The sequence below is a fragment of the Diabrotica virgifera genome, chromosome 9, assembly GCF_917563875.1.
Source record: "Diabrotica virgifera virgifera chromosome 9, PGI_DIABVI_V3a".
In the NCBI taxonomy this organism is placed as follows: domain Eukaryota; kingdom Metazoa; phylum Arthropoda; class Insecta; order Coleoptera; family Chrysomelidae; genus Diabrotica; species Diabrotica virgifera.
The window spans coordinates 176,204,583-176,220,087 of record NC_065451.1 but is presented as its reverse complement, the minus strand read 5'-3'; the positions used below and the strand labels follow the sequence as shown (position 1 = coordinate 176,220,087).

Below are 15,505 nucleotides of genomic sequence, written 5' to 3'. Positions count from 1 at the left end.
AAAAATTAAGCACCTTACACTTTACTAATGCTACATATTACTAACAAAACAAATGAATACATCATGCTCAAGTTTGATACTATGAAACAATTTACACAAACTATTTATACAATCTAACATAGTCTGGCTAATTGGTCCTCACCAAAGCCATAAATTCCAAGAAAAAAAAAAAAAAAACATATTATGTTCATTGAAGCCGATTTTGCAGAAATGTGAACTTATATAACGAACTTGCAGAGTAAAAAATCTTACTAAATTTAAGATAATGTATCACTAATTCTTTTAGAGTAAATAAAGAAACAAAATAATAAAAAAAAACGATATAAACTCTCCTATACTAAATAATATGAAAACCAGTAGCTACATAAATATGATCTTTAATTTAATTAAGGGCATATGCGCAAAATGTCACTCTAACGTGTTTTAAATACATTCATTTTTTTTTCGAATCCTGAGAAAACTAATAAGTGTTTTTAAAAAATTTAAACGCAAAATGAAAGATTACATCATTACCGATGGTAGAAAGTCCCTGAAACTTCTATCTATAATGTTTATTTTAATAAGTTACAGGGGCGAAAAAGAAACGAGAATTCAGTGTGATTTTTAATTTCCAATGTTAGTCCTGTCGCCAGGGGGGTACAACGGCCTCCTTAATTCAGATGGACTTACCCAAAATTTTTTTATATATTTTGACCCGTAGAATACGAATTTTTTGGGTAACAGTTGATCCGGATGTCGATAAGATTGTTATCGACAAAGAACTTGAGGAATTACATAACAGCGATTTCTCGCAAAAAAACATCTTTTTGTATTTTTTGGGTCATTTTAAGCAAAAAATATTCCCACGTTTTTTCGTAGAATGCATAGTTTTCGAGATAACCGCGGTTGAACTTTCAAAAAATCGAAAAATTGCAATTTTTGAACCCGAATAACTTTTGATTAAAAAATAAAGTAGCAATTCTGCTTACCGCATTTGAAAGTTTAAGTCAAATTATATCGGTTTTGATTATTTGCATTGCTAAAAATTAATTTTTTTATTGTCAAACAAAGCTATAAACACGTAGTGTTTCCGGTGCCTAATACATGCGTTTTAACGCATGCTACGTAGAGATTGCCTCGCTTGCACTTGTAGCTACTCTACCTACTTGTTCAATTTTAAATAAGAAATCATTGAAAACATCACTCACGCACTAGGTGTTTATAGCTTTTTTCAACAATAAAATAATAAATTTTTAGCAATGCAAATAATCAAAACCGATATAATTTGACTTAAACTTTCAAATGCGGTAAGCAGAATTGCTACTTTATTTTTTAATCAAAAGTTATTCGGGTTCGAAAATTGCAATTTTTCGATTTTTTTAAAGTTCAACCGTGGTTATCTCGAAAACTATGCATCCTACGAAAAAACTTGTCAGAGCATTTTTTGACTAAAATGACCCAAAAAATACAAAAATATGTTTTGTTTTGCGAGAAATCACTGTTATGTAATTCCTCAAGTTCTTTGTCTATAACAATCTTATCCACATCCGGATCAACTGTTACCCAAAAAATTCGTATTCTACGGGTCAAAATATATAAAAAAAACTTGGGTAAGTCCATCTGAATTAAGGAGGCCGTTGTACCCCTCTGGCGACAGGACTATGTCTCGTTCAAAAGAAACTTTTTGTTTATTCTATGGGACTTTCTACCCTGCTAACAATGTAATCTTTCATTCTGCGTTTAAAATTTTCAAGAATATTTATTAGTTTTTCTAGGATTCGAATAAAATGAATGCTGTTAAAACACGTTATGATTAATTTTGCGCCTATGCCCTTAATGATTCTTTTAGAGTAAATACAAAAAAACAATATAACTATATGTACAGTTACGGTCACTGAATAGTTCACACTTTAATTTTTACATTGTAATACTGCAAAAATAGCAGTGTCGTACGGATTTGATAAATGTCAAAGTCAAAAAATTTGAAAAAGTCAATGCTTGTCAAAATTTCAGAAGTGTTGAAAAATAAAATAAAACGATATCAAACTCCTCCAAAATGATTCGAATGCATTTGAGTGATGCGCAAAAAGCAAGAGCAATTGCCAGACTCGAAGAAGGTTGGTCACTAAGACAAGTTGCTGCAGATTTAAACGTGAGCCATATTTGCATATGGAAAATCAAACAAAGATGTGTTTATCAATATTTAATATAAAACAGATTTAAAATAAAAGGGTATTTTAGAACCAGACTTCCTTATTTTCGTTATTAAGACCATAATCAAGTTTATTCAAAAAAACTTCTTTCTATACTTTTCATTTTGTTAAATTTTGTAAAATATATTATTTTGATTTTTTAATTTTAATCAACCTATTCTAGGTACACCACTGGTAACGTCACTTTGACGTAAAAGGTGCGTTTACACTGGGTAAAAATTTTAGAAATCGGCTCCTAGATACGTAATCCTGTAAACTATTTAATGACCGCAACTGTAATGTACATTAAATAATACAAAAAACTAGTTGCTACATTAATGACATTTAAAAAATATATATTGCACATAGAGTATGATAAGGTTAAGGTTAATATTTTTATAATACCAACAGTTAATCACTGTTTGCCTTTTTGATGTTTCAGTAATTCTATGATCTATCCGCCCAAGACATCTTTGGTATTTTTGAAATCTCTCTCTAGGACCATCACTACTATACAGGGTGAGGCAAATAAAGGGCCTATTAGAAATATCTCGAGAACTAAAGGCAACAGAATCATGAAAATTGGAATAAGTGGGTTTTGAAGGATGATCTATTAAATGAAAATATTTTCATCTCTTTGCAACTTCCGGTTACACCGGAAGTTTCTTATAATTTCGTTTTTTTAAATGGAACACCCTGTATATTTTCACATTTTTGGATTCTCTTCGATGTCTTCTTTCTTAAAATATGAGATTTTGTAATATTATACAGGGTATTTTAAAAGATAATTAAGTTTTTTTATTAATTTCGTAGCAAAATTAACACCCTGTAGAATTGTAGTAGTTTGACATCTAAAACTCTACTTTTGTTCAAATAATTTTTAATATACTCTACTATTGTTAAGAATCATTAGTATAGCTAAATTTTTAATTTTAGTATACAGGGTTGGTCGAAACTCGGAATGAGTATTTTCTGAGTTTTCTTAAATGGAACACCCTGTATTTTAGTATTGTAATGAAATGATATTTTATGGTACTTTTTTATTTCTTAAGCATTCCCTATACCTATCTGCTTTAATTTGTGCTGAATTGTTAATCGCACCAACAATCTTAACTACGTAGGTATTTTGATAGCTAAACCATTATTGGTAATTTTAAGGACCAGTCTGGATTAATATGTATTTATTTCTGAAAAATTATTTGGGATTGAGTATTTTCACGGCCAACCTAATAAAATTCTACGTATTTTCTGTTGCAATTAATGTTTAGCTTGAATCACCAATAACTCACAAATTAAAGCAGGTAGGTATAGGGAATGCTTAAGAAATAAAAAAGTACCATAAAATATCAATTCATTACAATACAAAAATACAGGGTGTTTCATTTAAGAAAACTCAGAAAATACTCATTCCGAGTTTAGATCAACCCTGTATACTAAAATTAAAAATTTAGCTATACTAATGATTCTTAACAATAGTAGAGTATATTAAAAATCATTTGAACGTAAGTAGAGTTTTAGATGTCAAACTACTACAATTCTACAGGGTGTGAATGTTGCTTCGAAATTAATAAAAAAACGTAATTATCTTTTAAAATACCCTGTATAATATTACAAAACCTCATATTTTAAGAAAGCAGACATCGAAGAGAATCCAAAAATGTAAAAATATACAGGGTGTCCCATTTAAAAAAACGAAGTTATAAGCAACTTCCGGTATAACCGGAAGTTGCAAAGAGATGAAAATATTTTCATTTAATAGATCATCCTTCAAAACCCCTTTATTCCAATTTTCATGATTCTGTTGCCTTTAGTTCTCGAGATATTTCTAATAGGCCAGTTATCTGCCTCACCCTATATAGTGGAGTATTGGGCGCAGCTGCATTTTTTTTTGTTATTGCATGGACTTTATGTCAATCAGCCAGTCACAACATGACTACTATATCAAGAAGATTAAATATTTAAAGACCGTAAGTCCATAAAATATCAATAACGAAGAAAAATTAGTTCGATAGCTGTTGAGAGGTAATTTATGTACTGAAATAAAGAGATGGTACTAAGCTAAGGTAAGCTAATTATAGTCTCCTTTCAACATCATAGGTGTGTTCAAAAACGATTTACAAAAATTTAATAACAATAACAATAAGATAACAATAATAAAATAAGAATAATAAAAAACAAGACAGTGTTTCTTCTTTGCGTTTATTCTTTGGTTAATCTGCATCTTAACCGCTTAACGTGCTTACCCGAGTTAACTCGGTTTTAAACTACGTTTCTATTTTCGCTTAACCGAGTTAACTCGTGTTTAAAATATTTGTACGATATATAAGGCGCCTTCGTGTTTTAACTCCTCTAGCGTTAAATAACGGTATCCCCACTTGCATGGACGGCCATACCTATGGGAAGGGGGGGCCGTGGCCCCCCGTGCTTTTCGGGTGCTTTAAACTATATATGGTTATCCAAAGTATACGAAATGTAATCTGAAACATCTTCACGTCTAGCCCCCCCTAAAAATTTTTATATGGGCGCCCGAGCCCACTTGTTTTTTCGTTTCTAATTTTAAACTTTCTACGACCGACTGCTGACTGGGATGGGATCACGATGAGTAGAATTCTATTTTGCTGACGTTACGTTCTGCCCTGACTGTGACGTACCTCTGTGTGTAACCCCTTGTTTTAGAGTGTATCACACTGTTAGCAATATTTAACATTATTATACTTGAATAATTGCGATTTTCTTCTCTTACTTGTATTATTTTGTATGTAAAAAGTTACGACCGAGTTAGTTATTTTTCTAAAAAAATATGCGTTTTTTTACTTTAGATTATATCTAGTGACAATAGTCTTGTTCGTAGTTTATTTTACTGTAATAAAATAAATAGGTAATTTTTTGACGTATTTTTGCAAATAAACGTGTGCGTTAAGCGGTTAAGCCGATTCTGTTGTGTTCCCTGGTTACTGTTTTCTTTCAAATATTATTCCTCTTATTGTCCCCTCAGGTTAATTTTCGAGTGCTTGTCTTGTGGCGTTACTAGGATCTTTCTTTAAGTATGACCGATCAATTTCCATTTCTTCTGCTTAATTGTTATTCTACTGGTTTGTTTTGTTCTTTTCAATAGTTCTACATTTAGCCCAGTAAATGAACGGGAAATACGGCGAGACCGTGTAATTTTGAGGGCAACTCCGAATTGCATGAAAATTTGGATTTAGGTTCTACTTACCCTCCACTTCAAAGTTGAAATTGTGCCGTTGGTTGCTTTTACTTGGAGGGGTGAGTCACCCCTGCTCGGGGGTAAAAAACCATAGGTTCAAGATAAGGCCGGAAATGAATAAATTGACTGATTTTAAGCATTTTTTGTTCTATAGAGTTTTTTACGTCAGTCAATACTTTTCGACTTATTTGCGATTGAAAATGTTTATTTTACGACAAAAAACTATGTTTTCAGACGGTTTTTCGCAAATAACTCAAAAAGTAAATATCTGATCGAAAAAAATATTCTTCGCAAAAGTGTAGCTTATAAAAAAACGAAAAAAAATGGTGTATCAGTAAAGTCTATCAATCGAGTAAAAACAAAGTTGTAGCTCATGAAAAATTTTCTTATTCGTGTAACTCCAAATCGAATATTTCAAGGTGAAATCACCGAAAAATTAAGCACTTTTCGGGAAAAACCCGTTTAAACTTTTTTAAAGTGTTTATTAAAAGTTTTATTTTAATTGTTCATAAAAGTCTCTAGCATTAAAAATAAGCGAGTTACGCTCAAAATAAAGTTGGCCCTCTTTTTTTTGGTAAAAAAATCATGAAAATCTCCCCGTGTTTAACTCCCCAAATGAAATTAATCGCTACCTCTTTACAAACAATTTACTTACTTATCTATCTTTTATATGATCTGTCAGTCTCGCCGGTTTAAAAGGCTTATTTTTGAAAGAGTTATAGTTGAAAAAGCTTGAACGGGTCACTATCCACGAGTGTATGCAAATTTTTAACAGCCATATCTTAACCAATTTTTGTCTCACGGAAAAACAAAATGAAATTAGCATATTTATAATAGCAAAACCTACATTTTTTTACTCTTTAAGATTTTTCTTATCGCTAATACTTTTTAAGCTATTTTGGGAAAAAAACTTTTTTAATTTTTAGAAATTTTTTTTACTATAAAACCATATTTTTTCAAAAATAAGCACCAATCAAACTTACAGATCGTATAAACAATACACATACAGTTAAAATAAAGGGTAAAGCGGTACCGATTAATTTTATTTAATGTGCTAAATAGAAGGAGGTTTTCACATTTTTTTTTTACTAAAAAAAGGCGCCAACTTTTTTTTTCAGTGTAACTCGTTTATTTTTGACGATAAAATTTTTTGTAAAAAACAAATATAAAGCTTTTTTTAGATACTTTAAAAATATAAATAAGCTTTTCCCGAAAAGTGCTTAGTTTTTCGGTCATTTCGCGTTGAATTATTCGATTTGGAATTAGACGAATAAGAACGTATTTTCATGAGATACAACTTTGCTTTTACTCAATTTATAGACTTTACTGATACACCATTTTTTTCGTAAGCTACACTTTTGCTAAGAATATTTTTTTCGATAAAATATTTACTTTTTGAGTTATTGGCGAAAAACTGTCTGAAAACATAGTTTTTTTGTCGAAAAATCAATATTTTCAATCGCGAATAACTCAAAAAGTATTAACTTACGTAAAAAATTTTATAGAACGAAAGTTGCTTATAATCTGTCAATCCATTTCCGGGCTTATTTTAAACACGCATTTTTCACCCCTGGAGAAGGGGTGACTGTCACCCCCCAAGTAAAAGCAACCAACGACACAAATTCAACTTTGAAGTGGAGTGTAAGTAAGAGTTGCCCCTGAAAATTACACTCCAAAACGGTCATTTATTGGGCTAATTCGTTATTTTATTAGGCCAGTAAATTTTTAGGATCTTTCTTAAGGACCTATTTACAAAAGTCTGTAGCCTCTTTGTTATGCTTTCGTCGTGCTTCCAAGTTTCTGCTCCGTAAAGTAATATGCTTTTTACACAAGTATTGATTGAATACATTGATTTTTGTTGACTGATATTTCACTTTTTGCCAGATTGTTATTCTTGCTTGTATGTCTCTCATGCATCCTCCTTTTCTTTCCATGATTGATCCCAAATAAGCACTTCTTCTACTTCTTTAATTTCTTTACTTTTTATTTTTGCAGGTTATCGTTTTTTTAAGATCTTTGTCTTCTCTGCATTTATCCGGAGACCAATCATGTCGAAACACTGTGTTAGCTTATCGATTTTTGTTTGCATGTGAGTTCTGTGTTCTGTTAACAGGCAGACGTCGTCAGCAAATTCAAGATCTTCAAGCTGATTAAAGAGGTTCCATCTAATGAAGTAGGAGATCAGATACAACCTTGTTTAACGCCGCTTTCAATAGCTATTCCTTCTGTGATCACTCCCTGGTGTTCTAGTCTAGATTTGTACCCGCCATAAAACAGTTTGATTAGGTTAATAATTTTTGTTACTGTTTTTTGTTGCATATTGTCTTAATTTTCCATATTTGTTCCCTATTTATTCGGTCGAAAGCCTTTTCAAAGTCGACAAAACTTTTATCTTTCTGCCATTAGCCTGTTCAAGGATGATACTTAAAGTGCATATGTGATTTATAGTGGAGCGTTTAGCATGAAAGCCTGCTTGATTACTTCTTAGTTTCTTGTCCAATTCTTCTTTCATTCTTTCAAGCAGAATTTTTGTTAGCATCTTGGATGTGGCGCTTAATAGTGTTATTGCACGCCAATTTTTTACTGTTGCTCAGATCTCCCTTCTTTGCTATTTTTATGATCAGTCCCTCTGTTCATTCTTTTGGCCGTTTTTCCAGGTCCATATTTTATTCAGGTTTATTCAAGTTTTATTCAAGTTTATGTAGCATATCTAGGGATTGTTCGGTATCTGCTTTTATCAGGTCGATAGGTACACTTCTCGTCATAAAAAACACAGTACAGTTTTTTTCTAATGTAAACCTGTCTTAAGACTTGACACAATGGTTCATGAATCACTTCGTTGTTGCCATTACAGATAACGGAATTTTACTAGATATAAATAAAAAAAAATAGCGTTCAAAAATGTATAAAGTTTTTAGATAGGTATTATTTTTATCATAAAAAAATCGTATCTAATAAATTTAATAACCAGAGAGAGCGTTGTTAATCGTAAAAAATCCACTTATAACTGAAAAATTAAACGATTAAACATAATAAAAAGCAATAGGTCCAGTCCTCGATGACTTATTTAATTACATGACATCAGTCAGATTTGACAAGTTGGTCAAAATAAATTTTTAACGATGCCACGTCAATTAAGTAAGTGTGATAAAACGAGAATAATTTCTAAAATAGAAGATAGTTGGTCTGTCCGACAACTGGCTCAAGAGTTCAATAATATTTTCGTTGAACTGGCAACGATGCCCTAGAAATTAGAATGACACATTTGACAAGACCAACTTACACAACTTGAAAAACACGATTTTTGGTTATAAGAGTTGTACCAGTTTTTTATGACGCGAAGTGTACACCTTAGGATATAAGAACATTTTTGGTATTTTTGAAATAATGTGATAAATAATTAATTTTGCAAAAAAATCGTGACCATACTGTATGTGCAGCAATATTAGTCCGTTCATTAACGGTAAAATATTGCAAAATCTCTAAATTTTAAAGAACCGCTTGGATTGATATGAAATTTGGCATACACATAGCTAACAAGTCAAAGAAAAAAAGTGATATTGTGCCGATATGTGCTTTTGCCCTGGGGGTGGTTTTCACCCCATCTTGGGGGTGAAAAAATATTCGTCCAAAGAAAGTCAGGAAATGGATAAACTGGCTAATTTTAAGTAACTTTTGTTCTATAGAGTTTTTTCACTAAGTCAATACTTTTGAGTTATTTGGCAGTGAATATGTTCATTTTTTCAACAAAATAACCACGCTTTTAGACGGTTTTCGCAAATAACTCAAATAGTAAGTATTTTGTCGAAAAAAAATTCTTAGCAAAAATATAGCCTGTAATTAAAAAAAAAAAATGGTGTATATATCACGTATCTACACCTAGTAGAAGCAGAGTTATAGCTAATAAAAAATAGGTTCATATTCGTCAAATTCCAAATGGAATACTTTAACGTGAAATAACCAAAAATGAAGCACATTTCGGAGAAAACTCATTATAACTTATTTAAAGTGTTTAAAAAAAGCTTTATTTTTGTTTTATAAAAAAAATTTCTAGCATCAAAATTAAACAAGTTACGCTCAAAATAAAGTTAGTCCCTTTTGGTTTTGTTAAGAAAATCGAGAAAATCACCCCCTAATTAGTATCTTAAATGAACTTAAATGAATCGTTACGACTTTACAAGTTTCTTGACTCGTGTATATATTGTTTATATGATCTGTAAGTTTCATCGGTTCAAAGTCCTTATTATTGAAAGGGCTGTAGTTAAAAGGGGTTGAACGAGACACTGATCACGAATGTATGCAAATTTAGAAACACCAAATCTTAATCAATTTTTGTCTTAACAGAAAAACAAAAAAATACATGATATTCAGAAAAGCAAATCTGACCTTTTTTTTGTTTTTCGAGATTTTTGGTATCTCTAACAATTTTTAAGTTATTTTGAAAAAAAGCATATTTTTCAAAATTTAAATTTAAAAAAAATTTACTTTGAAACCAAATTTTTTCAAAAATAAGCACTTTGAATCGATGAAACTTACAGATCATATAAACACAACATAAGTAAAATAATTTGTGGAGCGGTAACGATTAATTTCATTTAAGTTGCTAATTAGAGGGTGGTCTTCCCGATTTTTTTTTTGAGAAAACAAAAGGGACCAACTTTATTTTGAGCGTAACTTGCTTAACTTTAATGCTAGAAACTTTTTGTAAAAACAAATAAAGCTTTTTTAAACACTATAAAAAAGTTATAATGGGTTTTCCCCAAAAAGTGCTTAATTTTTTGGATATTTCACGTCGAAATATTCTATTTGAAATTTGGTGAATATGAATCTATTTTTCATTGGCTATAACTCCGGTTCTACGAGATCCAGAGACCTAACGCGTACACCATTTTTTTTACTTTTTTATAAGCTATATTTTTGCTAAGAAGGTTTTTTTCGACAAAATAATTACTTTTTGAGTTATTTGCGAAAAAGCGTCTAAAAATGTGGTTATTTTGTTGAAAAATGAACATATTCACTCGCAAATAACTCGAAAAGTGTTCACTTGGCGAAAAAGCTCTATAGGACAAAAGTTACTTAAAATTAGTCAGTTTACCCATTTCCGGACTTATTTTGGACATATATTTTTTCACCCCCAATAGGGGGTGAAAGTCACCCCCAGGGCAAAAGCACACATCGGCACAATATCACTTTTTTTCTTTGACATGTAAGCTATATGTATGCCAAATTTCATGTCAATCCAAGCGGTTCTTTAAAATTTAGAGCAAAAACCGTGAAAGAATGGACTGTATACAGAAATATCGAAAAAAAAAAACACTGACTACTTTTACTGCTATGCTTAGATCACAGCCGACTTACCCGTCCGCCGGGTTTATCCTAAGTTGCCAAAAATTATAACAATATTATTAAGATGAAAAAGAAAATCAAAAATCATCTGAAGTATGATTAAAACGTTCCACAACAAATGCTCAAAAACGTTATTTATTAGAGCGGTCCGATAAGTACCTACTTAGCCCCCAAAAGAAAAACAAAAATTTTGGAAAAGTGGTGATTTATTTCTGAACGTAGCGTAGTTTCATTTTAGCTCGATACGGTTGACCCCGCTATGCTCTGACTTCTTTAACCAGTCTGAAAAATATAAAATCAATGGGAAAGTCCCAGTAGCTGGCTGTATACCATAATTAAAAAATCATACAGAAGTAAAAACTTCGTTTGTACAATGGTATAAAAAAGTTTATTAAAAACTTCCAAAACATTCAAAAGGATTCGCAAAACGTTTTCGATCTAGATCAGATCATCTTCAGTGCGTTCTGCTTAGTACATGAAACTTGCAACCTTATGAAATTGGTAACATCGAGAAATATGGTTTACATGATACTTGTAATTACATCGAGAAATATGATATTTATAGCGACTCCAAGTCGATGTTAAAAGATTGAATGTGTTAGGAGTGCTCAAAGGGCAACATGGTTCCCTGCTCGATGAAAACTTGTAGTTCTTGCCAGTTCAATGAACACAGACCAAAAAACTTTGGTCTGTGTCATGTGTCTGTGCATTTTGAGTGATATTTTCATTTTTTTCCGCCATGTTGTTTTCAAAAAAAATGTCAGATTCGTAATCAGCGATGCCAAAAACCTTAAGTACGAAAGTAATTCCGAAGTGTATGAACAATATACGCTTTTAAAGGTTAATGACAACCTTTTCGGCATTTGGAACCATGGTGCGGCGGTCTACCAATATGAAATCGTGAATTTCTTTCTCGTCATCCTCCGTCGTTTTCGGTGCACCTTGTAACGATCACCTTGAAACTCATTGAACAAATTTTTGTCGGTCGCCATCGAACGAGAAAAGTCGCTTTACACAGCTTTCAAGCGTACTTTGTTTGCACTGCGCGATTTCCCTTCCAAAAACAAGAATCGAATCATGGACAGATCTTGCTCTTTGTTCATTTTTTTTAAATCCCCAGACACGCCCGCTTCCCCACGCGGTCAAAATTAAACCAAAGAATACAGCACCCAACATGATTAAACCAAAAGTCCAATTTGGCTGAGATTTTGACAGGTCGTCTACAAGAATGAGTTCTACGATAGCATATTTCTCTTGCGACAGTGGCGCCATACGGCGGAGAGGCTAAGTACTTATCGGACCCCCCACGTATATGTATATGACGTAGAAGTACAGTGCGAATGCAGATAATCAGCCCTGTGATGTATCAAACCCGTTATAAATAATGTGTACATGTTAACATAACGTTGTCCACGCACAAAACTTTCACCATTTTTGTAATAAGTTTTCCCGGCAAATGCGCGTTATTCACCCGACCACGTCTCCATGATAACTAAACTTCCCACTCTCTAGATTCACAACGTTTACGTCGCAATCCCGCGGCACCTCTATTTTATCGTCAGCTGCGTTGCCAAATCGTACCTATTCACTGAATCACCTTGTATGTTTATATTCGCAAAATTAAATTATAACAGAGGGCGCTCAAAATTTCAAAGATGGACGACAACTCTAGGAAAACAATTCATTTTGTCATTTGAATTCACAGTTCTAAAACGTTAAATTAAAATCATTTACACGAGTGTTTTGCCAAAGTAACCACTAAGTTTTGCCACTAAGACATCTTATAAGTTAAAGACGACTCAAAATTATGTTTCATCTGTATGTATTCATTAAAATTTGATGCTAACTACTGATTTGTTTTTACCTTTTTTTCATAAAGAAATCTGGCCCCCCGATAATCACACAGCGTTTTAAAAATTATTAATCTATCTTAGAATTTCTAATTTTGTTTTTAATTTAATTAATAGGTACAGTACAATTTATTTTACACCAACAGACAACAATTTTTAATTAAATAAAAACTAAAAACGTGGAAACTAAGTAGGTGAATTTATTTTATAATAAGTGTGTTCTGGAAATTACGAGGTGGTCGGAATATTTTGCATAACAATGTACATTCTATGTGTAGAATATATACATTTTATTTATTTATTTAATTTTGCAGTCGCTTAAACATTACAAAATACTACGTTTAATACAAACGTTAAATTAACAAAATGTGTGATTTGGCATTGGTTAGTTTAGGTCATTACATAGAGTATAATAGGAATGAAAACTGAGGAACACTGCAATAGTTTTTTTAAGTTAAAATCATTGTTAATTACAACATAAACTAACCGCAAATATGTACACAAATTAATGGCAAAGTCAATGTTTTCCTTGAGTTGATGCTTTTCAAATTCGCCACCAGGCGTCGCCCACTTTGCGGTTCTTCGCCAATAGAGCATGTTATTTTCAAAACGTTAAAATATCGTCTTGCGCGACACGAATAGCAATATACACAAATTTAATAAGTTAGAAGAAGACAGACATAAACATGCAGCGTGCAGCGAAGTACGCATGTTGTTCGTCGCACATCTGGCACCAAAACCAAGATGTTATTTGAAATTTCCCGGTCCTTGGTGTTCTTTCTATTGTGCATTTTATTATTTAATTTTTGCTTGTCGTGTTGTTATACAGGGTGAGTCATGAGGAACTGTACATACTCCTACCTCGTATAGAGGCACCTATGGGGAATAACAAATGACCATTAAAAAGTGTCTGCTCCCATTGTTTAATAATATACAGGGCGAGTTTCGCATTTTGACAGAAATTTATATTCGTCATAATTTTTGAACGGTCAGATCGATGTGTCTCGTATTTTGGTCAATCGTTACACTATTACCACCTAATCAACTGATTTATTCAAACTAGAAAAAATCAGGTCCGGCTTTAAAAAATTAGTTCGTTTGGGTCTTAGAAAAAAATTTCACCCTGTATACCTACGCTTTTTGAAAACTCTAATATTCATTTTACAAATTAGACAAAATAGGCAATTAAAATGACATATTTATTTTTTCCCCACACGATTACTTACGCCCGGTTTCCGAAAGGATGATCATCTCAAAAATTATGTAATCGACGATTAACAATAGATTAAATGCGTCAGAAACGTCAAACAAACTAGTTTTAACAACAGTCGATCACCTGACAAAAGATTAATCGTTAGTTAACAGCCGATCATGAGTGTTTTGAGTCTGCGAAAGGTCGATTAACCAGTTTCGCTTGTCAAACGGCGGTAAAAATGGACTGTTACCTAATCTGCGACTATCCGTCGATTAACGGGCTGTTAAGAGTTTTTTTTTGGTTTTTTAATTACTGTAATTAACAAATACCAGGAAAAAATTGTCAAATAACACATATATAAATGATATAAATCATATTATTCAATAAAAATAAGATTTTTTTATGGAAGAAATAATTTAAAATATTTATTTAACTTGCAGAACATGGATATCTCGGACATTTTTTATATTTGATTATATAATTTATATTTTTTTTTCTTTTAAAAATGTAAGGTAACAAGGATGCTAGACTCATGGAGCTATTTTTTGAGAGGCCAGAGCTCTAAAAAGCAGAACATAATGATTATAGCGATGTAAATAAGAGGGAAAACGTGTGAGAAATTATAGACCAAATATATAGACCAAAAATAAAAATAAGATTATAAAATATTATAGATCATAAATAAACTGTTTTATATCTCCAACTTTCGTCACAATACCTAGCCTCATTTTTAAAATGCTCTCGTTCAATTCTTGCTCCAAACAAAAGTGACAGTACGTAAGAGAGAATGCACCTTTAGAATCTAAAGATACAAGTTTGGATTTAGAGGTTAATATAATTGAAATTTTGAAGGATAATAGCCAATTATGACAGTATCGCTACCAAATCGTATGTCAGATCATCGATTAAATGATCTATGATCATGCAATTTTACAATAATTGGCGTTTGAGAAACCCATCACAGGTTAACAGTTGATCAAATCTGACAGCCGATTAGATGATCGGAGATTTGAATAACGTTTCGGAAACCGGCTGTTAATCTTTTATAAAAAAATAAAATCTGACTATCAATTAAAAATTTGGTAAAGTGAACCATAGATTTAAAAAAAATTACTTTTATTACAAAAATTAATTTTTTTAAACAAATATTGGATTTATGTTACCACCCAATCAACTGATTTATTCAAACTAGAAAAAAATCAGTCCGGCTTTAAAAAATTAGTTCGTTTGGGTCTTAGAAAAAAATTTCACCCTGTATACGCTTTTTGAAAACTGTAATATGAATTTTACAAATTAGACAAATGTGCTGTAAAAATTTCAGAAATTTTTTTTTTAAATGGAACGTTGTAGCAAGTTACACCGTGATTTCATCTTTTTTTTTTCATTTTTAGGTTAAAATTCAGATTTTGACAAATTTGATTTTTTAATAAAAAATTAATTATCGTGTGGGGAAAAAATAAATATGCCATTTTAATTGCCTATTTGTCTAATTTGTAAAATTCATATTAGAGTTTTCAAAAAGCGTAAGCAGGGTGAAATTTTTTCTAAGACCAAAACGAAATATTTTTTTAAATCCATGCCTGATTTTTTTCTAGTTTGAATAAATCAGTTGATTGGGTGGTAACATAAATCAAATATTTGTTAAGAAAAATTAATTTTTGTAATAAAAGTTAATTTTTTTAAATCTATGATTTACTTTACCAAACTTTTAATTCATAGTCAAATTTGATTTTTC

The 15,505-nt window shown here is 31.4% G+C and overlaps 1 protein-coding gene across 2 annotated transcripts in view; it reads right to left on the bottom strand.

Moving 5' to 3' along the window:
- The window catches only part of LOC126891975 (DNA topoisomerase 2), a 255,500-nt gene that overhangs the window by 75,205 nt on the left and 164,790 nt on the right, over positions 1-15,505 (bottom strand). Inside the window, exon 17 of one of the 2 annotated variants that reach the window (XM_050661332.1) lies at positions 10,738-10,755. The exons of the other annotated variant lie outside the window; for it this stretch is intronic. Within the exon in view, the coding sequence (XP_050517289.1) occupies positions 10,738-10,755 (18 nt within the window). The remainder of the gene's footprint in view (positions 1-10,737; positions 10,756-15,505) is intronic. 2 annotated transcript variants of the gene reach the window in all.